Genomic DNA, 26,915 nt, shown 5'->3' on the forward strand with positions numbered 1-26,915 from the left:
AACATTTGCAGGGTCACAGCCCCTGAATTGAACTGTCTGAATTGCGAGGCATCTGTTTCAAGCTGTGAACAGAAACTTGTAGAGTCTCCCTTGAAGCACAAGATGCCCCTCAACCAGCTTTAACAGCACATCAAGCACGGAGTTCAAATATCCTCCTGTTGCTAAACAGGATTGGCTGGAAGCTTGTCTTCTAGTACAGAGATCATTCTGACCTTATAGTTTTCTTTTGTTCAAACTCATTATATAAAAACATTTGTGCTAATATCATCAGTTTTTTTTTAAAAAAATATGTCTATGTCTTCTCTCCATCGTGCACAATCCTTTATGTTCTGACAGAGGTTTTGGTGTTATTTTTTGGTATGTGTGGTTTCTGGATATCTTATGCTTTTGTATCTTACATAAAATCCTTTCTTGTTGATTGTGTCATCCGTGTGAAAATGAATTAAAATGGCATCCCCAATTGAATAGATTTCTTCTGGTGGCTGAAAGAAAACAAAACAAAACAACAGAATGAGTTGCTTTTTCTTCATGGCAATGCATGTTTGAGCATGTTTTTCTTTGGCATATAATTCCACCCTCCCAACAACCTTGACAAATCAATATGATTGACTGCTTCCTTTTACAGATGAGGAAACTTGAGACTGAGAAAAGACAATGTTATGCTAGACATCAAAAGGCTAGTCAATGCTATAGCTGGGCTTCAAACCTGCATGAGCCTGTTTCTACTTTCCTTTCTAAATTTGTATTTCTTCCCCAAACCCTTAAGGCAAATTTTTTTTTTAAATATATTTATAAAGAGAGGTCAGAAAAGGTAAAGGGATGTTAAATTTGTTTCACAAATTACTGAGTCAAAGCCACTCTAGAATTGAAATCTTTAATTAATTTTTGCTTTAATAATTTAAGTAGCAAGAAATTTCTTTTTTCTTTATTTCAGTTGTTATTTGGGCAAAAGTTCAACAGTATTATTTAGGTAATAGATACTGGCAGACATTCAAAAAATTGGGACTAATATCTTCACAACAGAATATGTATTCAGGAGACTATTCAATATTAATTCAGTGCATCCCAGGAAAGAAGCATTGAGAAAACCTTAATCTTTTTTTTTTTTTTTTGGTTCTCATTTCTCATGGTGACCTTTTCTAGCCTGTTTCTGGCACTCTACACTTGTACATGAGACACTGTGAAATGAACAATATTCCTAGAGCATAGACTGAGCCAACATACCAGCAGCTGACCCTCCACTCCCACCAAGAATATCAGCTGAAAAGGGAATGTCAATTAGAATGATGTGCATATTCTTTCTGTTAATGCTTTAATTGAGGAAGGTGATGAAATCGTTAAATTTATGTGTTTAAGTTTACTGCACTTAGATTATTATTTAAATGCCTACTGCACAATAAAAAGGTAGAACATGCTTTGAGATTATTGAGAATTTAAATACTTATTGTACAATAAAAAGTTAGAAAATGGAAGTAACCAGAAAGTATAACTACTAAATTAATCTGCTTGGCTAATATAATCAGGCAAATTCATCAGGAGTAGAAAAGTGGGAGGGTGGAAGAGGCACATTCATTATATTTCTTCAAGCCGTTAATAACATAACTTTTTGCACAAATATCACAAATTTTAAATGTTACACACAGCAATCATCAATTAATAGACATTTTTAGTTTTGTCTACATCATCCCCTTGGTGGTGTACTTACCCCAGATCCACAGAATCGACCAAGTCCCACTGCTGTGGAATCGAGACCATCAAAGAGCTCAACATAGTCATAGCCACAATCAGCTTCTTCTTCCACTTCAAAGGTCTGGAAGGACAATTCAAGTCGAGAGCCTCGTTCTGACACTAACAACCACTCACAGTCCACCTGTCCTGGGTAGTTGTTATCTCCAAACTGTGCATGTGAGTATAGCTCTCTGGGTTTGGGTTCTGCTTTCAATCGTCCACCACACTCTACCAGGAAAGAAAAAGGGATTAGAAAAATGAGCTTCAACTGGTCCAATTTTCAACTTCAGTGTATTCTGACATTCTCCAACTTCTGTTTTCATTTCCAGGATCAGATGTAATTTCCACAACCCAAGAGCCTAAGTACAAAGACGAGAGCACAGGCTACCTGAGTTGGAATGTAAGCTCCAACACCTACAAAGTCTGTGACCTGGTCAGTGTTGTCCCTTCTCTGAGACACTGTTTTCCCAAGGGTAAAATACAGATGATGATAATGGCACCAATGTTAATGGGTTTTTAGGATTTATACATAAAATCTTTTCAAAGACTACTTGTCACATAATAACTCTCAATAATTTTGTTGTTGTTGTGATTATACCTAATAGTTTTTAGTCTCAAGTAACTCCTCTTATGGTTAAAACAAACAAACAATAACAACAGGGTCTTAATTTGAATTTAACTTTAATAATGTCAGAACCCAGAATCCAGAATAAGAAATAATCTAAAATTCAACAGAATATATAAAATTCATGTGTGCGTGTGTGTGGGCGCACACACACTACATAAAAATTCTACACAACATATATAGCACCATATTATTTTACTGTTAGAAATATTTATCTAACTAGATCCAGAAAACACCAGGCATAATTAATTATACTTATCTTTGAAATTCCAGAATCAATTCAGTTACAGTTGGTTTGCTTGCTATAATGAAATATTTTAAATGCTCCTTTTGGCTTCTTTTTGAGAGAGATATTAATAAGCATAAGCATATGATTTCCCAGTTATTAACTTTGTCACAAGAGGAAAATACATCAAAGAAATAAGTCAGTGAACATACAAACTTTTAGCTTGTTTTAGAAGGTAAGAGGTTTATAAAAATGCTCTCAGTAATCTTTAGTAGGTAGAAGCCCAAACTTTATAACTAGAGATTAAGCAGAGGCCATGGAGGCCACAGTGCCCACCGACACATGCCAACCTGAAAGGGAAGGGAGGAAAAAGATGGGCTCAGAAAAGTGTCAGGAGAAAGACTTTCTTTCTGTCCCTGTTTCCAAAGACTGAAAGGGTTCCTGGGAAGTAGGAATTTCAGTAATAAAACTAGGGAAGACCCAGGAAATATCCCATTTGGGAAATCTGGAGAAGCTAAACCACTGGGTACCAGAACACCTAGTTGGGCCAGATAGTCCTTAGTGAAGATGGATCAGGCAGATGAATTCTTTCTTGGATTTTCCATTTTTATATATGTATGGTTTATCTATATTGTGCTTTGGTGATTTTAAATAACAATATATTTCTCAATGCTAAGGCATGAATACCCAGTCAGCCAGGTTTACATGCACTGAAGGGCATTGTCACAGACAACTGCTCCTTCAGGGACCTTCTTGTGAATAAATTCTGAAAGAAACTTCCAACTGGGTTTCTAATCACAAGCATGCCTGTGGGGAAGGTGGCTACAGTCAGTATAACTGTTCCTCTGTGTTGCAAATGATAAGTGGCCCATCTTGCACTATCTATTGACATAGTTCTATTGTTACAGATGTATACAAACTCAAGAAAGGCATCTTTGAAACTACTCCTGAAGGCTGGAATTCTGATCACTTTGGGGATTTCATGTCCCTTGTCTGGCAAACTGGAAGCCAAGAATCCTCCCTTTTCCAACACAATGTTTTTCTTATCCCAGGAACTCTATGAATAATTATTCTCTTCCTGTGACAGACTTCCACAGTCAAACTGCCCAGATACAAATCCACACTTTGCCTACTTTGTCCCACAACTTCATTTGTAATTTTATTCTTTGTTTTGAAATATGGTTAGTATCGGGATTCAAATCCAGGGCCTTCCACATGCTAAGCGTGTGTCCTACTATTGAGCTAGCTCTATCCTCTCACAACTTCACTTTTAAAATGGAGATCATACATAGTACACACATGTATGCGTGGATTTATATTTGTAAATGCTTGGATGGTGTCTGGCACACAGGTAAAAGTAATTGATATTTTAAGCTATCATCATCATCATTATTTTTTCTTGGTAAGAACATTTAAATGCTATCATCTGTAAACTGGGATCGATTCAGGTATGAAATGAAAAGTCACAAATATTGACCAACAATTCAAAACACTATTAATCTGCTATCAGAAAAGAAAAATTATATTTTTGCAGGCCAGTAAAACCATTTTGTGAAAAATATTTCTGAATTCAATACAAAAATACGTCAACCAGCTTGTAATCTCATTTGTAGGTTTTTAAAAAAATTTCTACCTATTCTCCAAGCTCAGTATAATTGACAGGTCTCTTTTGTCTTGCAGGGTTAGCATTTGCATTGCTTTCACCAAACTGCCCAGGAAGACCTGAAGGGAGCACAAGGAGATGTGGAGGAGGCCCTTGCTTGTGTGTGCCTGCTTCCTAGAAACAAGGCAGAGAAACAAAAGCATCCAAAAGAGGCAGTCCTCTGCCAGCCCCAGCCTGGAACAGAACTCAAGGAGGAAGCAAGCAGTGAAGCACAACTGGGGAAAGAGGTTTCCCCAAGTCTTCATGAACCTAAAAATCACAGGAAGGTGTCATTACTCCATTTAACTGAAAACTGGCCTGCCTTGGGGGAAGTAAAAAAATAAAAATGCCTTAAACTACACTTAGGATATTTTTAAATGCTGCACTAAGTTCCCTTTTCATCTGTTTCAGTGCTCAATACCACGGATCACTGCTATATTAATAAATCTGAAAATAATGTTCTTACCATAAAACAGAGAGAGAATTTAGCTTAGATGAAGAACATTTGAAGGATGAATATGTGAACATTATGTGCACAAGACGTGTGATTTTAATATGTCCTGAGAGAAAGTCCAGGACAGACAGCCTGAGGGCAATTGCTTGAGTGTTTTATTTATTTTTTTAAAGATTCCCCATGGCTATTCAAACTCTGGTCAACAGCATTTAACGGGTCCCTTGAAAAGATGATTTTTAAATAGAGTCAACAAATTTTTGGCGAATATCCCTGTTCATTTATCAAGTCAGAAAAACCTAAAACCAGTTGTTCAGTATGTCAGCAATATTTTTTTTTTGAATCAATACTTTGAAAGTACTTTACGAGCTGCCAGAGAGAGAGAGTCTTTCACAAAATTCTGGGAAATGGAATTGGAGCTGAATAAGAAAGATAACTGGAAGAGAAGCCAAGGGTGGGCTTCGTTTTAATTTGGAAAGATGTGTTTACTTCCTGGTAAAGTATTACATTAAAGAAGAGGTGCTGTAATTTGACCTACAAATGCTTTTAGCGAGCATTCTAATTGAATTGATTTTGATCAAAATAATTTCCAAGGAGCATAATCACACATTATTGGATTTTTAAATGTCATTGACAAATAATATGATGCTTTATACTACAAAAACGACGTCCTAACAGACAATGCCATGTTTTAAAATTACATATTTTCTCTCCAAGTTTCTCCCCTCTGAGAGAACAGTATTTCTTACTTCAAAATTTGTTTCTTTCAGTTAGTTTGATTTAGGCTGGAATAATACCAGTTGTTACCTGATTAAAACAAACTCGGACTGAAAATCTGAACCAACTGTCAGAGGAAACAAGAACTCTCACCAATAAAGTTCATTTTTCATGGACTTGGGTAGTATAACTTATGAAAAAGTAGCCACAAAGCTATGTTAGAGCAATATTTCTAATTGCCTGGTTTTAAAAGTTACAGTATTAGAAGTTTTTATTGCAGATCAAATTGAAATTGTACACAGAAGTTTAAGTAAATTAAAGTGTATACTTGAAGACTTGTCTATAACAGTTACATGTATTCTAGAAGGCAGGACATAATGCAAAAATGCTTTACACATGAAGCAAAAGTTGACAGATATGGTACTGGACTGGGCTGTCTTGTCAGCAAAAACTTAAAGATAAACAGAAACCCAGAAACTCAATTTAGACTACAAGCTGTCCACAGACAGGAATTTCTTATATTGTCTTTACCACAGATTTCTGATTTTTTTCCTATAAAATATGAACATGGCACATTGTCTAGTCAAAGCAAGGCAAAAAAAAACATTGTTGAAAGATTACAAAATAAGTGAACTTGGAAGATATAAACATCAGTCAGTATAATCAGAATATTTGGCACATATACAGCACCCAGAAAATTCTAAGATAGCTAGCTAAATGAGAAGAAAACTTAAAAAATAACAAAATCTAATTAATCATGCAACTTTTGAGTTTCTTCATAGAAAAATAATAATAGTCATGGAATTTTACAGCTGTAAAAAAATCTTTAGATTATTATTTCACAGATGATGAAACTGAGATTCAAAGAAATGACCTTTTCCAAAGTTCCCTGCCAGGTAAGTCATACTTGGACCAGGACCCAAAGGTATCAACACGCTGGAACATAATTTAAGGTCAATCCTCCCAATTTATAAAGGATAAAAGGAAACACTGTAAAAGTAAGATTTTATAAAACTGAAAAAAAAGTTTATAAACAGGCAATTTTGAATTTCTTTATCATTAGTTACTTCAATAATTTTTGACAGCATATTTTATACTATACTCATAGAAACTGATGGGCAGGAATTTTTTTTTAAATGGCATGAACTTTGTGTTTTCAAAAATACTGATGAGCCAGGCATGGAGGCACATGCCTTTAATCCCAGCTACTCAGATAGTGAGTTCAAAGCCAGCCTTAACAAAAGCGAGGTATTAAGCCACTCAGTGAGATCCTGTCTGTAAATAAAATATAAAATAGGGTTGGGGATGTGGCTCAGTGGTCGAGTGCCCCTGAGTTCAATCCCCAGTACGCCCCCTCCAATATCGATAAAATATAGGATTCAAACTTTTTAAAAACTATGCTTGTTAACGAGTATTAAATAAGTCATCAGAAATATGTTTAAACAAAAATGTCAAATAGATGGAAAATCCTTAATATGAAATTGCCACAGTTCATAAGAGATTTTTCTCAAACCATATTTATATTAATACATGAGAAATAATTAATTTGTATTATTTGTAGAGGTCCAATAATATCAGCATAAATGATATTTACTTTCTCATAGACTTCAATATAAATTAGTGCTCACAATAAAAATAGACTAAAAAATAATATCAGACAATGAAAACAAATCTCTAAATCAAAGAGAAACAAAGAAAATAGAAAATAATTTCATTGAAATTATTTCACAGCATATTATTTTTATATTAATATTTGTATATTATTAATTGTTTTATACAAAGTCTCTTCTGGAAATGTGTCAATTGTTTGTGCATTGTCAATGCCACTAGGTGTCACTATAAGCTAAATGACTTTAGGAAATAGCTACAATTTTAAAAAAAAATCTCTGTCAAACTGAATGAAAATAAAGGATATTCCCTAGACAATTTCTGAAACACATAATTAAATTGTATTAACACCACAAGCAATTTTATTATAAACTGCTGCCTCAAATTTCTGTTTTTCTCTTAAGAAAAATACAGTTGAAATTCAATCTCTGAAACTGAAATTATGAGTTTAGAATTAGGAAGGAAATCATGTTGTGTAACAAATAAAAGAAAAAAAATGGACTTCATCAAACAGAGATAATCCCATACTTATTTACAAAAACATATTAATGCAAAAGTAGCTAAACTGGTGTGTTATTAGACACTGTATGAGTTTTCAATACCAAACTACAGATTTCTGTTAGCAGTAACACATAAGTCAAATTACTAAATTTAACACGAAGTTCATTATACAAATATTTAGAGTTAGTTCTACTTGACTGTACTATATTAATCACAAATCAATCTAAACATTTTTTCCTTCTAAGATATTTAAGTAGGGTACTGAGTGATTCTTGCAAAAAATTCATATAGTACTTTGAGATTTTTCTGTGCTCTGCTTGGAGATTCATTTACAGTCCTATTAATGAAATACACATATTCACCAGAAAAGAAACCTGGGTCTTTGTCAGACAAGAGAAGCACAACCCTAATTTGCTGACCTGTAGAATGTGTTGCTTGAAAGCCTTTTCTTTGAACAGATGCATCAGAAATAAACCGAACAAACATTTTATTTCCAGTAGCCACAAGGGGATCTGGTATCTTGTTGCCACATAGTCGTCCAAGAATTGGGGACTTTTCTGTTTCTCCATCAAATACTTCTAAGTGATCATAAGCACATTCTTGATGCTGTTCAATCTCAAACTCACTAAAGGCCTATTTAAAAAAGAAAGAAAAAAAATTTTATAAAACCACAAATCACTCAAACTGAATTCTTTTCTTTGGAACTAAAATACATATGAATAAAATATGTTCAGGGCATACAAATGAGCCAATCCATAAAGCACATTATTCAAAGGACTGTGAAATCAATAGAATATGTAATCTCTAGGAAAGAACATAATGAGTCCAATAATATAACCGTGTATGAGACTTTGGATCTTGAATGTTCAAAGGAACAACCATGTATTAAAGGTTTAGCCCTTAGCGTAGCACTATTGGGAAGTATTGGAACCTTTAGAGACTGGGCCTTGTGGGAGATGTTAGGTTCACTTGGAGACCTTCCCTAAGAGTAGATTGTAGGACCTTAGTCTCTTCTCACTCTTATTAGTTGGCTCTGGGGTGATTGGTTTTACTCTATGTCTACTGCTGCCCATGGTGTGTCACCTTACCATTTGCACAAAAGCAACAGAGCCAATTGACCAGAGACTCTAAAACTGAGTTAAAATAAGCATTGTTTCTTTACAAGTCGACTCTCTTGATCATTTTTTATAGTAATGAAAAGCTGAATAATATAATGTGAAATTCTATTTTGCAAGTATTGCAAATAATTCTACAATTGCAAATAAATCTTCATCTACACAGAACTGAAACAGTTTACAATAACAAATTGGTATTTTATGCTAAATTTAATCCAAAGGATACATCAGAAAATGTTATGCAATTGTGTTAAAACATTGATCACTTCTGGTTTTGATGATTGTAAGCTTGTGAACATTATTCTACCTTTGGACATGTAAGCCCATAAGAAAGTCCCATAACTGTTACCTTTTCACAAAATTTTAATGCAATAAATCTTTATAGAATAACTAAAACAAAGGGAATTTTTACTATATATTTCTTATTTAGATCTTACAAACCATAGTATTAAAAAACACTAATGTGACAATTCTATAAGGCTAGAATAACTTTAATTCATTTTTCAGGTAGATGGCACACTTATTTTACTATCTGGTATGCTGGAAAGTTTGGTATGCCTTGCTATTACTTGTATGATTTACAAATTCTTGTTTTTCCATGCAGTGATACTTATGTGTGAGTTTTAGCAAATTTAAAATTAAAATTCACTAAGTATGTATATATATATATATACACACACACAATACATTAGAAATCATCAAGCAAAGTTTACTTGAGATGGATTAAAAATAAAATTGCCCAAGCTATTCATTAACTTCAGGAATTACAGGTTATTTTCTGATGTCAATTAAGGCTTATTCCTTTCCCTGGGGAAAAAAACATAATATAGTGAAGAAGTAAACCATCATCCTTACTTAAGTCTATAAAGCAAAGCTAAAAAATATGAAGAAAATAAAATAAATACAAAATACGCTTCAAAATTTATTAATTTTGCTATAATTACCAAATACAATATTTGAACAATAAACTTTTGAAATATGTTTTACTTAATGAAATTTTGTTTAGTGGTCCTATTTTAAGTCTAATGGATGATAGTCAAAACAATTGACTCTCAGTGCTGATTTATTTCACATCACATCATACCACCTGTCACAGCTGACTTTAGAGGAATAAGGGAAATAATGAAAGAAGCATTTGGTGTTAACTAGGGAGTAGGAGAAAGTAATGAGGTTGCTTAAAAAAGGGAGCAAAGGAAAGGAAGAGGACTGATCTCTTTTATGAATTCAACTTGAAAAGTATAAATAAACCTGTGGTAGCCAATAAACATTATGGGCCAAAAGGAATGCTCAGTTCATTTCACCAAAAGGACTGGAGAGAACAAAAAAAGATTGAATGTAACACAAAGATTCTCACTGGAAACAAAAAACTAACAAGTAAAACAGTAAGTAAGAAAACTTCACCAGAGTTCATTATCCAGAAGCACAATATGCAAAGCAGGTGATCCCTGAAGGAGTTAATTTTATTAATTTATTAATAATCTACAATTTCTGTAATCTCCAGTTTCTCCATTCTGTTAGACTGGAGTTTATTAATTTATTAATAATCTCCAATTTCTTCAATCTGTTAGACTGGAGTACAGTAGACACTGGATAGGTGCTGCAGAAGATCATGGATGTCTGGATGTCTCGAGCAGTATGTCAGTCAATTACTTCTCCACCCATCTTATGTTTATAGCAAACTTTGTAGGAAAATGTTGTAGACGTGGCCAACCAAAATTTCTGGTTTTATGTTTCTCATGAGAGGGTACTCAATCAGTTCAAGTTACCTCATTTTTAAAGATATACTAAAGAACAAAGCTAGGGGCACTTTACCCACTGAGCCATATCCCCAGCTTTTTTTTTTTTTCTTTTTATTCTGAAACAGGGTCTTGTAAAATTGCTGAGAATGGCCTCAAACTTGGGGTCCTCCTGACTTAGCCTTGTGAATCATTGGGATTACAGGCATGCACCAATACACCTGGTTTACATGCACATTCTGGTGTCAGTTTAAAACTAGTAAGAAACTACTTTCAGAAAATTGACTCAACTGCACCCATTTAATTCTTTATTACATATGAAACCAAGTCTCTGAATTAAAAGAATAATGTTATTTAAGAGGATAAAACATTGTTTCAGGAAAACAACAGTATCTGAAAATCATTGCATGCTGAGTAATCATCTGATTGTTATATTGTTTTGATTTATTTAATGAAATTTTGTGTTGTGGTCCTATTTTCAGTCTATTGAAGATAGTCATAACAATTGACTCTCAGTGCTGATTTATGCCACATCACATCATACCACCTACTGTCACATCTGACTTTAGAGGAGTAGGTGAAGTAATGAAAGAAGCATTTAATATTAACTAGGGCATAGGAGAAAATAATGAGTCCACAATAATAATGTATGATACATAATTTCTTAACCTTATTTTGTGATAGAAAAGAGCATGTTATAGAAAGAACATGGCAACCTACTATACAGACAAGAACATTCTAAGAAGGATGGGGATAATGCTGTTCTAAAGTATAATCCCATAAATAGTTTATTAAATGTGCCTCTGCATTTGCAGACCACACATGTTCAACCCATTCGCTGGGCCATTGGAAACTAAGTGAATGAGATGAATAAGCAACTATTTCACTCTCTAATGAAATGCAGGATATCTGGAGTAAATAACAACATCTGTTTAAAATAATGGAGCAACACCACACAAGGTGGCATTGAGCTGGGCTGTGGGCCATACTGACACCTGGTCTGGAGCCAAATGGCTGCAGCTTCCTATCAACTTACTAATGGAATCAGATTGAGTCTACAAGAGTTAAATTAGTCAAAGATTCCATAGCTGACATATGCTCAAGTGGTACAAACAATGCTTATTCATTAACGTATTAGTGAATTTTCCTCTTGGGATAGGTAGCAGCTTGTTCTGTCAAGTGCAAAGATTTGTGTGCACCTTTTCCAGAAGTCAGGCTGACCTAAAATGCCACCACCCACAATCAGAGCCATGCCTAACTCACATGCTGATGTCTCATAAATCTGGTCCTTATGCCACAGAAACACCCACCTACAGAGACCTCCATATATAATGACTTCACCTTAATTAAAAAAATACCTCTAGGCCACAGAAAGGTATTTTCAGGAGCCCTTGGGAAACTGTATTATTTGGGAGTCCACAATGATAATGTTTGACACACAATTTATTAACCTTATTTGTGACCATGACGAACTATGAATCTCTAAGTGTTATAGAATTTGAAATTTTCCAGCTACCAGGAGGAGACATAGTTCAGAAGACATTCAGATTCCCAAAAGGTCCTTCAGGTACACCATAGGGACAGTATAACCCACAAGGTTGAATGTATGTAGCTGTAAGGAATTCTGACTTCTGACAAAACATCTCCTCCCTGCCATTATTTACTTAAGTATTCTATTCTTAAGCATTCAAATTAAGACTTCATAAGCATTTGGGCATCAAAATTTTAAAGCACATGCATTCCATGATTATATTTCCAAGATTTTAGGGTTACTAATTAAGGTTTTAGGGCTAAACACAGCAGATAACGATGAGCTCTAGTCAGAAATTCTAATGCATTTCCCATAAGGCAAACTAAGAGGTTAAGAGTCCAATTCAAAAAAAAAAAAATAAAATAAAATCCAACTTTTATTATAGGCTGTGGAAATAATAACTCTCTTTCTGGAACACCCATGCATGCCTAATCTACCTGGATGGCCACTGGCCAAGCTTCCATATGCTCTCTGGTCATATGAGCACCTGTAAAAGTTCTTTTATTGAAACTACAGGCATTAGTTAAAGGAAGAGGCCATGTAGAATAACTACATATATTCACAAAGGTAGAGATAATAAAATGATTATGTATAATGCAGAAATAAAATTTACCTAGATTGAACATTTAAACTAAGAGAATTAAAGAGATGACGCAATTTGAGCAGTGGAGAGATAAGCTTTAGAGCTCTTAGTACCAGACATCTTTCACCTTTTCCTGTTTTTCAGTAAGAACTGTCATTTGGTTTCCCACAAGATATTTGAAGGATTAGAGGCCACTGGAAAAAAATAGCAGACTGGAATATAAACCCCAATCTTCTGATTCAAAAAGCCCCCATTATTTTCCACAAATCTTCTATAACTATGATTAAATATACTTTTTATGGATTTATAGTAGAGAGTTATATGAGAGTTGTAGATGTCTTGCTTTTTAAATATTCCATATTTGAAACTGTACATTGCAAGTGTATGTTACTTAACAAAACTCTAATAAGATATGATAAATCACATAAAACTACACAAGCACATTAGTCTATTGCCAGATGATCCTAGCCTAAAACTTTGTTTTTGTTTTCATTTTTAATAAAGATTAGTTTAAAATACAAAAAAGGTTGCCCAAAACTTAAAAGATTGTTTGAATCTCTCAAAATTAAGATAGGATAAACCCAGGAATATAGATCAGATCGTTGTTCTTATTCATTCAGAACTTACTTTCTTTTATAGTAGGAAGAATTTTTTTCAGCCATCTTTTGATTAAGTACTTTTGATCTTACTGAAAAATTATCATGTATTTATCATTTTATGACTGAATACATAAACACACACATTACATTCAGGATTATTGTATCTATTTCCTGTCACTGCTGTAGTCAATTACCACAAATTTAGTGACTTAGAATGGCACAGATATAGTCTCCTACTATCTTGGAGGTCAGTAGTCTAAAATGGGTAGAAAGGCCTTTCTTTCTAGAAATCTTAGGTGACAATTAGTTTCCTCCAATTTTTCAGCCTTTAGAGAGGTCTGCCTTTCTTAGCTCATACCCCTTGCTCCAGCTTCAAGATCTGTAACGTAGCATTTTCTCTATTCTCCGATGTCCCACCTCCTTTTTATAAGGACCCTGTATCCAGACGACCTCCCCATTTGAGATCCTTAACTTCATCACATCTACAAAGTCCCATTTGCCATGAAAGGTTCTGGGAATTAGAACATGGATGTCTTTGGGGAGTCATTATTCTGCCTTCTACAGAACATAAAGACTAAATGTTTTTATCCTCCCAGTTCATGTAATTTTTTTTTTTCAGAGAAAGTTAACACAAACACTTATCAGTCTGATTACAAACTCTTTTTCCTGACTTTCTTTAATTCTTAACTCTGGGGAACACAAGCTATAGCCCCATGGAACAAATCTTACCTACAGTCTGTTTTAAGATAATCTTTATTGGTACACAAGAGAATACATTCTTTATATATTTTCCGTGTTTGTTTTCACACTAAAACATCAATATTAAGTTGTTGCAACACAGATTGTATAGTCTACAAATGTTGTTACATTTTTCTACATGACCCTCTAAATAAGAATCTTTCTGAAAAGGAAGCATTAGCAACATTTTCATTTGTTAAGACTGAATTTCATATTCATAAGTCTATACAAAAGGCTAATAATCCTGATAAACATAGATGTTAAAAATTCTCAATAAAATACTAGTAATATAATTCAACAAATTAAAAAGATCATTGACCATGATCAAGTAGAATTAATCCCCCAATAATGCAGGGATACTGCATATATGCATATAATAGTTGTCATACATCACATTAACATAATAAAGGACAAAACCCAGATGATTATTTCAATAGATAAGTAGAAAGCATTTAACAAAATTTCAAAGTTTTCATAATGAAACTCTCAACAAAATATTACAGAAGAAATCTATATCAACAAATAAAAGTCATATATGATAAACCCATAGTCAGCATAATACTCAGGAGAAAAAAATGAGAAACTTTTCCTGTAAGATCTGAGATAAGAAACAGATGCCACTTTTGCCACCTCTTCTCACTATAATACTGGAGGTCCTAGCCAGAGTGATAAAATATGAGAAAGAAATAAAAGGCATACATATCACAAAGAAAGAAGTGAAACTGTCACTGTTTGCAGATAATGTGGTCTTATATTAAAACAAAACAAAAATAAACAAACTAAAGACTCAAACTGTTAGGCTAATTAATTCTCTGGAATTTCAGGGTACAAAAATCAATATATAAATATCAAGAGCATTTCTATATATACTAACAGGAAACTATCTTATTTACAATAGCTACAAATACAACAGTTGGGAATAAATTTAACCAAGAAGGTGAAAGATGTCTATACTGAAAATTATAAAACACTGCTGAAAGAAATTGAAGAAGATATCAATAAATGAAAAGATATCCCATGTTCATGGAATGAAAGTTAATATTGTTAAAATATCCATGTTAGCCAAAGCAATCTACAAATTCAAAAAATTCTCTCTATCAAATACCAATAACATTCTTCACACAAATTAGAGAAAACAATTCTAAAAATTGTATGGAATTAGAAGAGACCCCAAATACCCAAAGCAATTTGAGTAAGAACAACAAAGTTGGAGACATTGCACTACTTGGCTTCAACACACACTCCAAAGCTGTAGCATTCAGAATAGCATGGTATTGGCACAAAAACAGACACATGGATCAATGGAACAGAATTGGGAGCTGAGAAATAAATCCATTAATTTACAGCAAACTGAGTTTTGATGCAGGTGCTGCAAACACAAAATGGGGAAAGTATGATCTCGTCAATAAATGTTGTTGGGGGAAACCAGATATCCACATGCAGGGGCATGAAAGTGGACCCTTCTCTCATGCCAAATACTAAAATCAACTCAAAATAAAAATGAATTAAAGACAAATGTAAGTCCTACAACTGTAAAACTGATAGATCAAAACAAGGGGGAAACTCCGTGGCAGATAATTTTTTCTCTGAAATTAAACCAGTGTTCACCAATCATACAAAGAACATTTTGCTAAAACATTTCATTTCTTGGCTTGACTGTATTTGTGACAATACATAGAGCTAAGACTTGTAGGGAGGTAATTTAGGTTAAATTAATTTAAAGGAGTAGAGCTTTAATCCTATAAAACTGATGTCTTCATAAGAAGAGTAAAAAAAACCTAAAATCCTTTCCTTACACATGCATAAAGAGAAAAGGGGAACAGGAAAAAAGAAGCGCCCCCCAAACACCAACCCTATAGGCAATTTCTGATCTCCAGAACTGTAAGAAAATAAGTTTCTGTCACTCTGTCTACTGTAGCCCAAATTGACCAACACGGATGGAACCTATAACAGTGAATTAAATGGGAATACTAGAAAGATGAATAACAAAAAGGTAAAAAAGACAGAGTGCTTTTTAAAAGTTCATAGAGATTCAAGATAGCTAAAGAAACAGTCACTGAACTTGAAGAAACATCAGTTGGAATTACTGAAACTTAAAACAAGTGACAAAAATTAAGACAACATGCAAGTGTTGTTGGAAGATATCAAACATTTACTTTGAATCTGGAAGAAGAGACACAGTGGTGCAGAAGAATGCTGTAAAACTTTTGAATTTCAAGAATGCAGAAATTGTAGAGAACTTTGAGAAGGTGACTTTTAGAAAATTACTAAACAGACACATATCTAAACAAACCCACCATAAACAGACACATTATATTCAAACTTCTAATAAAAATAAAAAATTGAAGGTATCCATAGACAAAATTATTCTTTATACAGAATAAAGATAAAATTTACAAATTATTGGAAACTTTGAAAGCCTGAAAATCCCATTGGAGTAAGGTGTTTGAAGTGCAAAACATCCTAGAATTCTACACTCAATGAAATATCTTCCAAAAGTGATACTGTATATATTCTCTATACAACATAAGAGGAACTTCTTCAGAATATTCTGACAAAATTATGATCTACATAAATTCATGCGATCAGGAAAATCCATTTTCCAAACTGAATTAGCTGGCTGTGTTGCTGAATAGATGCAGCCTCCACATTTCAGCCCATAAGGTTCAGCGAATTGTCCTCTCAATCAGGACCTTGGACAGGACTAGAAAGCAATGGAGTTCCTACAGGGCTATCATCTCAGCATTTAGCTGAGAGGAATGGAGTTCCCTCCATTTGCTGTATTTGTGAGTGATTTTTCAGACAGAGACACTAGTTCATTTCAGTCACAAATACAGCAAATGGATGGATGGAAATCCATACTAGGGATATGAATGTTTTGTTGCTGTCTCTGATTTTATCATAATACCACATTTGAATAAAGCCTCTTTATTGGCTAATAAAATAACATGAAATGAAATAAATTCACTGAATGAAAAGATCCAAACACGAAAATTACAAATTAACCTTATGGCTCAAATGGTCCAGGGAACTACCTTGGATTGGTAGCCTCTTTCCTAAAATATTTTTTTTCATTACTATAGTGCTTCCTACAGTATGTCCTAATCCTTGCTAGCTAGCATTTTCTTGGCTTCCAAAAATAGCATATTGTAGGAAATAGTTTAATTTTCTATATTTCCATTATTTTATTTCTTTAAAGTGCATAATTTATAGATTCTATAATCTATAATGAAATATTTACTATCAGACAACCAATTTAAAAAATGTAAAAGGGAAGACAAATTTTGTGTTCATATTTAAATGACTCACATAGAATAACATGTGAGAAAAAAATAGGAATATCAGTATCTTATTAGAGGACAATAGATTATACAAAAATGATACTTTACACACCATAAGATAATATCCATTCTATTGTAAGAAAACATACATTTTTTGTATAGGAAGCATATAGAATTGACATAACTAGTAGAATATATTAAGTTGTATAACTTGTGTTTAAGTAAATGATTATTCTGTTTTTTTTTAATGAATTTCCTTTTCTTTCTTTCTTTCTTTCTTTCTGTTTTTTGGTTTTTTTTTTTTTTTTTTTTTTTGGTTCCTTCATTTATTCTCCCCTTTGGAAACATCATTACCAAGTAACATTAGGTAATAAACTTTGTTGTTTGTAGTTACTTTGATAATGCCCTCTAAAGTATAAAGTAAAAGAATCCTTACAGGAGAACAACATGGCTGTCACTTTGATCTAGGAAATCAAGAATTGGTTAGTGTAAGTAAGCATGAGAAGAAAAATCTTTCCCAGCTATCTACTGATTCAATTCAATTGAATAAACAACCCCCCCACCCACCACCACCATGTGCTAGCTGCAAAAGACATGGGTCTATAGCTCAATAGAAAGAAAATGGGCTAACTTACCAGTTTGATCCGGTGGCCAGGGGTGGAGCTGATTTCCCATGTGCACTCCTTCCTGCTTGGATACTTGTCTGGCCAGTTGGGACTGGTGATGAGGCCACTTGGGCTGTGGATCTTCTGTTCACACTCAGCTGTGCCAATAACGATAATATCAGTCAGTGTGGAATCTAGCCCAGGACTGGGCCAGAAAACAAGCAGCCTATTTGCCCACTGCTCTGTTGAAAGATCTTTCTGAATACTAGCTAATCATCACTCTGGTCTCTGTTATCATATTCATCTGCTTTGGCAAATAAGTTGCTGAGCATAATCATGCAATGTTTGTTGTCTGACTCACTGGAAATTAAGTGTTTGCCACAAATCAGATAAATGCCTAAAATAAAAGGAACTCCTATTTTAAACTGCTGGATCCATAAACTCAGACTTTAATAGAGCAACATATATTGACAATCAAGAATATCAACACTGGATTTTGCAAAATATGTAATGCCTTGCTACAAACAAAAATCAATGAACTATGCCATTTTAAAATCTTTTTTTATTTCCCCATTAACAGAACATCACTTTCATCTAATTAATATCATTAAAGCATTTTAGAAATTATATATTTATATTTTCTCTCTCCCTTAGTGAAGTATACACTTAAAAACCTAAGTCACAGTTTTAGTTGCCAAAATAAATTAACCTCAATTTCATTAAAGCAAAATGAAGCACTAGGGATAAAAAAAAATAGCTCCTTAGCCTTGGAGACAGCTTTTAAACAAGAAAGAATATCTCATTCCATTAGCATAAAATTTCTTATGTTTCTATCAGTTCAGACGAGACCATTCCATACTTAGTATCAAGTTTCAAAGTATTTGATATCATCAGGCTGTGTTCACTGTGTGTAATTTGTGAAGCTATACCCTAGAGATCCTGGTTTAGGCTGGAATTATTTGTTACATATTGTGTATCCCATTGTAAACTATAAATGATTTTCTAAAATTTTCCAAGGAATCTATTTGGGGAAATTAATTTACTATATAAACAATATACCAGCATACTGCAGGGCCACACAACAAGGGTCCATGCTCAATACAAATTCATGCAATTGATGTTATCACTGCTGCCATTATTGCATTCCTTAATCTACACCTTCATCTTAACCACAATAGTTCTCCATAGGAAGATTTGGATTTGCAATGTGGAGGAATATCAAGAAGATACAGGTGACATTCAGCTTCTGGCAAACAAATGAGGATTATGTAGCAAGACAAGAGCGGGCCCTGGTTCCATTCCAACTCTGGGGGTGGGAAAGAAAAATAACAAGAAAGAAAGAAAAATTCTGGATCCCATTATGGAAAGGGTTTCTTAAATTCCATAATCCCTGTTTTTGCCTTGCCACATGAAATATGGAGTCTACCTGATTTACAATAGCCTGCAACAAAGCAAACAGGCTTACTGCTAAACTATATAAGGTGCATATGCTACAGCAAAGGTAAAAGAAAATTCAACCTTTTTCCTGGCAATAAAAATTAATTTTATTAAAGGGTACTTGGACATCATTCTATCTAAATGGAAGTTTTCTATAAAATTACTTCTGGAAATATTAGCTACTTAAAATATTAGGAAGATATTTGTTATCTCTGAGACATGCACATTCTGCAAAAGCTGCTTTGTGTTTTTCTCTGAATTACCTTCCATTTCTGAAGAAAAACAAAAAAATTCTGGGCCTGTTGCCCAGACTGTTGATTTAATAGCATATACTACCAAGTTACAAATATGCTCATACAGGAAAGCAGAGAGAAAAAAAAATGCCTGGTTGCATATGATCCTGTTCAATGCCATTTTCTTCAAAAAAGAAAAAAAGAAAGAAAGAAAGAAAGAAAGAAAGAAAGAAAGAAAGAAAGAAAGAAAGAAAACTTGCCAACTTACAATTCTAAGGTATATACAAGAAGTCCATTATCTAACTGGGATTTTAGTCAGGTCCTTCCAATGTACATACACAGAATGATGAGTAGTTATAAAAAAAAAAAACTTACTTAATAGTTCTCTTTTTGAAATAGGCATAAATCCAATTTAAGTAGAAAATTCCAGAGTAGACTCTCAAAGGAAGAAATAAGACCTGAATAATTATCTCCTGTTTCCATATAACTCAGAGTAGCTGAGGGGAATAAAATTATTGTTTTTAAAAATCTTGGAATTTTTTTAAGACTTTGGAAACAAAATCTGGCAGGCTAGTATTGTGCTACTAGTGTGCTTGCTTTTTATTTTCTGGCCAAACCCTGACTTAAAACTTTAAATGGCATATACCATTTTCAAATGTCTTTCCCTTGGTAGACATTTGAGCTTGATATGTCTGATATTTAAGGCACATCACTCATGAAGCTCATGTATGAGAAATTTGGGGGAGGGCTATAACACCAAATTTAAAACATTTTTCAGAAGTTCAGTTTATATACGGATAGTGTTGTAAGGTCTATTCTATAAAGACCTGAGGATCACAAGTTGATTTTTGGCTACCAGATGGCTTCACAGCAACTTATGTATCTCATATACAAGTTACTCTAATGGTGCCCACATGTGATATGTAAAATCTTTTGGTAATATAATGAGGTTTACAATTATATTATATTATATGGGATCTATAAACATTTCACAAATTTTCTTTTTAATTTTTATTTTTGACCTCTGATTATTCAACTCATTGATATGATTAACTCTCCTTAGAAGCAGAACATTTTTCAAAACACATAAAATTTGAGATGTTGTCAAGAAAAGGACATTTCTTTCCATACCTTCCTTGCAGTCATGTTTATTCTCATGCAGCACAAATCCGTTACGGCACTGACACATGTAGCTTCCCACCGTGTTGACGCATTCCTGCTGACACCCACCATTATCCTTAGAACATTCATCTTTGTCTAGCAAGGAAATAAACCCCATAGTTTAGTAAGTAGCTTTAAAAAAAAAAAAAAAAAACGCTCTTAAAGGACAGTCACTTATGGAGGCGAGCAATGGCCAAGGGTAAACTAAGTCACAACTCCCCCTGTGATCAACATTTAAAAAAAATAGAAATTTAAGGTGTCTTAGTTTTACCCTTTTCTTGTTTAGCTAGGAGCCTTGTACCATGGAATGAGTTTCTGAGAATACTTGTGCTAGGATAACAACTTACAATATTCTTTCACTTCTATACTGGAGTAAAACTTTTGAGTAGGGAAAAAAACAGTCAACAGATCCTTTCCCAATTAATCCACACAGTGATTGTGAATTTTTAGAAATGAATTTAAAATCACTAGTAGCTCTAATGAAGGCAAGAAACAGCATTTACGTAGTGGTCAAATCCTTCATTATATTAACCATGGTGTACAGACAGAGGCTAAACAAGTTTCCAAGATTTGTATATAATTGCTTTAAAAAAAATCACTCAGTATAACTACTGTAGTTGATTTTTTTTTCATTAACTTTGCAGATATGCTTGGCATTAATGAATCTGGACATTTCAAAACATTCCAAGACAGAAAAGACATCGTTAGACCATCTTAAAGATGAAAGTTAATTTATATTTTAAACAAATCTACTCTGGCAGACTAGTTTATTAATAAGTCATCCTCTAAAAAGGCTTTTAGTGTGCTAGAAGTAAAGGTTAAAATAGGAAATATGAGCTTTAGGAAATAGTCAATATATTCACTACAGGGAGAAAGCCAAACTAGATTAACAGGCAGTCGATTCAGTGACAGGCATCAGCTGTCACACTATGTTACTCAGCTGTCATCCCATGGCTGGCACGTCCCTTTAAGCCAAACTGGCAGGTTGCTCCTGACACACATATACGGTGGCATATCACTCAGACGTTCATCACTCCCACACACAGAGAACAAAAAGGACACAGTACAGTCATGTCAGAGGTGAGATGAATTCAAATTTTTCACTGTCAGCTGATTTTGCTGGTGAGAAATAGTGAGTTCACATGACAAACAGTTTGCTATTTTGGCTTTTATATATTTTTTGTTTATTTTTATTAAATAATCTGCTAGCAATTTTGAAAGATGCATCTACTTTTTCCACTTTTAAAGATTGCCATGACAAGCACACACAGGTTACAGGATACATTCATACATTGGCAGAATATTTCAAATACATACAGGTATTCTCCAGGCTTTAAAGAATATGTAAGAATCAGTAAATTTGTGATTTATGTTTTCTCTGCCTATCCTTGACATTTTCATGATTCTTTTAATGCTTATTATGGGAACTAAGCAAAAAAAATAAATAAATAAAGATAGTTAATCTCTAAAAGAGTAACAAACACCAAACTGCATAAGAAAGCAGAAATTAATAGAGAATTAACATCACAAAGTTAATTTTAGATCAATTTATCATATCTTAAACCCCATTACCTTAACTGTGTCAACACTGAAGATTATGAATTATGAAAGATAAAAACAGAACGGATGGATGGTAAATTATATTTATTATTGCTATCTTTTCACTTGCTTGCATTTCCTAATTCACATAGTTCAGCAGTAAATTTTTTAAATATATTATTTTATCATAAGAAGCTTTAGAAAAAGCCTTCCTCATGAGTGAATATAGATAAAAATCTTCTTCATTAAATGAAAAAGGACTATTTAAAAATTTTTTCTGGTGGTACAATTACTCTGAAATAGAAACACACTTCTTATGAAAATGTTTATATAATGATGATTTGTTGTATTTAAAATAAGACCCAATAGAATGAACTTCAGAATGTATTATGGTCAACTAGACTTTCGAGAATGGTATGAAAACCTAACCATTGTAAGCAAAGTAGCTTAGAGAACATTTGTTCCCTTTTGTAACTGACTGGTAAACAAATGGACTGCTCAAGAACCCACCCTGTGGGGGTGAAGTTGCCTGAAACCTCCTTTCATTGGTACCTGTCTGGATGGTCATGCATGGGAAGCACCAAAATGTTAAAAGAACACATGTATTCTTACAGAGTGTTTAAATCCATACTCATTGTATAGTCAAAATAATTCCAACACATCAAACTTCATTCTAGTAGGAATATCATTTCACTAGCTATTCTTTCCAAGTGTGATTAGTTTCAGGACCTCATAGGGCATAGCTGAGCTGTAGTAGTGGTAACTGAAAGAATTCCAAGTAAAACCAATCATATTTTAATAGTTTTTTTTTTTCAAACAATTATTCTTATTTCTATTGTGCTGAAAAAAATAACTTTTCAAATAATATTTGGAAGAAAGAGGAGGAGAAGAAGAAAAACAGGATAAATTGTAGAACTAGAAGATGAAGCATTATTATTATATTATTATTGATGTAGTCATTATTTTCTAAGTATCTGTTATTTTTTACTTCCCCAGTTTGTCTGTGTTTCCTGCCTCCCTCCATACCCACATGGCTTGTTTCTTATTTTAGTCAAGGTTCCATGAAAGTTGAAAGTCATCAATTAGGCTGCTAGAATATATTTATGGGTTAATCTATGCTTTAGCCAAGATGCAAAACTGGACTAATCAAAATTGTAACTAAAAGCAGCAGAGGGAAGTTATCATTTCCAGAAAGGTAGCATCTAAAACTGAGCTCCTTGTGTCAAATGGTCATATGAAAAGAGAAAATTTCATGAAATCATTGGAATACTTAAAATGAGCCAGATGTTTTACATCATGCAGACAACAACAACAACAAAAAAAAAACGCCCATATTTTTTTAACTTAATAGTTTGTCTAGAAAATAGTGAATACATTGGAGTCGTTTGAAGATATTTTTAATAAAGATAATTAATTAACTATTCTAATTAAAGTAAATTCAGTTTTGGATTTTCTTCGTTTGTGAGAAACAACAATATCATAAAGGAAGAATTCCACCAATATGTTCTGTATTTCTTACTTATGAAAGGCCATCAAACTAGCAGGGTATGGGGGAGAAACCTTAACAACCACGATTGACTAATGTTGTCCCTTTTCCCCTCTCAGGACCTAACTTCACAGACTTTTCACAGAATGAAGAATTCAAGAAAAAGGGAAAGGGAGGAGGATGCAGAGTATTCAACATTTCTTAAAATGTCTGCATAATCAATTAAATTATTGAGAATTCAATCAATTATTCATTTGAAATTTTCTGGCATTTTCATAGAGTAGACACACAATGAAGAAAAATTAATAGTTTTTATTAGTAGGAGAAACAAATATTTTGTGAAGAGAAAAAAAAAATTCTCTTCTGTAGATGGAAAAGAGGCCCAGTCTTGGGAATGGACATGTCTGTTTTCCATTCTGTGTTAGATGAAGAAAAGTTCTATTATTAGGAGAAGGGAGGTGGTATTTTCCCATCAGAGCCTGTAGCATACCTCTGAGACTATCAGAGGTCATCAGTCTATGAATAATACATACTGGTTGGAACTGAAGTGGCAACCTGTAACAAGTTCTTGCAAGATTCAAAAATAAAAATTTTCTCTTTGCAGAAAGCTTCCTTATCTGTAGGAAAAAGAAGTAAACATTCCATGCAACAGAACAGCAACATATAGGAAAGCAAATATTCTCAAACCAAATCCTCAGGTCTGGAATTAAGAGATACATACAGTACTCATGCACACACACAAACACAGCACACACAACACAAAACTATTCAATAAATTATCACCTTTAGAGAGCGAAGAAGATAAACTCTGAGAGCTACAACACTGACTATAGCTCTTTCCATAAATATGCAAATATTAAATCTTACTAATATTGAAAACTTGGAAGCAGGATTCAAAACTGTGTAGGAATATTGTAGCTACATTATTACTGATAATTAATCACACCAATATTTATACATTTGTTAGGGTGATATTAGATTGAATGTTATCTACAAATATCAACAACCATTCCATGAGAAAAATAGTATAAAAATGTTTATGAAGACATATCTGTGAGAGGAAGATGAATGTGTCAGACAAAATCACTTGAATTTATAATTAGAAATATTGAAATGAAAATTGTTTTATCTTACTCTGCATTTTTACAGACCAAAATGAACTGGGAGAAGGCAAACTTCAGTTTCATTCTATTTTTGTCACTAAGCAAGTCACTAGGTCTATCAATAATAGTTAGATCACATTCCCATTAAATTATCCCTGAGGAAGATTGCTATTGAAAGTTTTCTTTTTCAAATTTGGTGTTCTGATTATCATAGAAGTCATTACTGAGTCTTTTCATTGTACAGGGTTGCCTAACAAAGGTGCACTCCATGCTCAATGCCCACTACTTAAAGTTATTTCCAAATTGTGAATGTTATAATTTTTAAAAATCCTATCAAGTTCTCCAAATGTTGCAGATTTGCATGCATAAATTTCTACTAATACTTCTTTGGGCGTAACCTGTTCTAAGAAAAATAACTTTGTTCTGAGAGGTATATAGCTAACTTTGCCTTATCACTTAAACTAGACAAACTCTATTGTGTATACCTATGCAGGCTTATACCCCTGTGTTCAAAAACGATATCACATAAAATTGAGTTTTATTTTATCAGCATATAAAATAAATCATTATTATTAATCTAATAACAAATCTCCTTCAGCAATTCTTGGATTAGATATCTTCTAGAAAATGCCCATGTTACTATATTCTGAATTATCTTAAAAAATTGAATAGACTTATAATTCTAGTTAATATCCCAATAGCCTTATTTTGATATTCCTAATTTCTTTATTTTCTTAAATATTAGTTCCTTCATTTGTTCTGAAAATATATTCTGGAATCATTACAGTGCATCACACTTTGATTTTTGTAGAGCAGGTTAAAAGCTTTTCTGCTATAAAATCCATTAACTTCCCACATTTCAAGCTATGACATTTTAATAACTAATTTATGAAGCTTAATTAGAATTGATATATAAGAGTTTCTTAGTTTCATGAACATGGAAGTGACAGAAATCATTGATGTTAATTATTCTGCTAATAAGTTCTTGGAAACATCCTTTTGATTCCATTTCTTAAATCTAAAAAAATACTTATTTAAAAATCTGAGGTTATGTGTAAAAATAGATACCATTTATCTAATAAAATAACCATGTAGATTGTATGTTAGAAACAGCACTATAAGTACTTTATTTCATTGCACACATTAAAATTTAAATATAGCTCTTCACCTCTTTTGTTATGTATGACTTCAAGGAAGTTTAAATTTATTTTCAAATTGCTTTCCTTTCCAAATACTGTGGGATAACTTATCACCAAATACTGTTTTTTTATTGTTATTGAATTCCTTTGTAATTGTTATTAGGAAAAGAATAAGAAAATAATTGAACACGTTATGTTATACCCCTTGTTAAGATTATATAAAGCCATAACTACTTTTGAAATTTTAAAACACTGGCTATAAATGTTACTATTTAGGACTAAGTTCCCATAAAATATATTTACATTCTTATTTTATTGTCTGTAATAAGATAATTACAAATTAACTTGTTCTGATTCACTTCTATTGATTTTTTTCTTATATTAATATTGAATAACAATAAATATAAAAACTTAAAATTTTCTTCACTTAGAAAAGATCAGAGTCCATCAGGCAATGTTTTGCAAATCTAGAAATATTTTTTAAGAAACAGATAGTTAGAAATATTATTTAAGGATTTTTCTTCAAAAGTTACTTTATATTTAAATCAGAGAAATGCTCTGAGATTAATTGGAGTTTACTATAAGGCACTGTCTTCCCACTTTAGCAGAAGTATTTTCAGTGTTTTTAAATGGTTAACTTTCAGGTTTGTATCAAATCACATGCTTAGTTATAAGCACAGTGCATAGTTTTATACCTAGATTTCTATTAATATTTTATCATCTACAACTTTTTGCACCGTTTAGTCATTGAACTATATTTATGGCACAAGAGTCTATTTGCTATAACTTGCTATTTTTTTGATTGTCACACTATTTTGTCCAAATTTCTATCAGTATCTCATTATATTTAAATCTTTCTTGATGTGAGGATATTTATGAGAGTCTCCCAAAAGAATGGGATTTCTGAGACAAACAGAATAGTCATATTAATGACTCTTGATCTCTATGCCTGATTGTTTTCTAAAGAATCTGTGACAATAAAACTAATAATGCACTTTAAAAATCCCCCAATCATGGATTTTAACATTAAAAAAATCCTTCAATTTTGTTGTGAAGTATAGTATGACCGTGGTTTACATAGTTACTTTCTAATAAATGTAGTTACAATAAAATATATGATTTTTGACAAAT

General features: G+C 32.9%; 1 protein-coding gene across 1 annotated transcript in view; it reads right to left on the bottom strand.

The window, feature by feature from the left end:
• Nucleotides 1-304: 304 nt before the first annotated feature.
• The window catches only part of Tll1 (tolloid like 1), a 188,356-nt gene continuing 161,745 nt past the window's right edge, over nucleotides 305-26,915 (bottom strand). The window contains exons 17-21 of the mRNA XM_077792620.1: nucleotides 20,488-20,613; nucleotides 17,717-17,844; nucleotides 7,918-8,131; nucleotides 1,706-1,956; nucleotides 305-482 (exon numbers count right to left, since the gene is read on the bottom strand). Of these exons, the coding sequence (XP_077648746.1) occupies nucleotides 348-482; nucleotides 1,706-1,956; nucleotides 7,918-8,131; nucleotides 17,717-17,844; nucleotides 20,488-20,613 (854 nt within the window). The 3' untranslated portion in view covers nucleotides 305-347. The remainder of the gene's footprint in view (nucleotides 483-1,705; nucleotides 1,957-7,917; nucleotides 8,132-17,716; nucleotides 17,845-20,487; nucleotides 20,614-26,915) is intronic.

This window comes from Urocitellus parryii, chromosome 14 (genome assembly GCF_045843805.1).
Source record: "Urocitellus parryii isolate mUroPar1 chromosome 14, mUroPar1.hap1, whole genome shotgun sequence".
Classification (NCBI taxonomy): domain Eukaryota; kingdom Metazoa; phylum Chordata; class Mammalia; order Rodentia; family Sciuridae; genus Urocitellus; species Urocitellus parryii.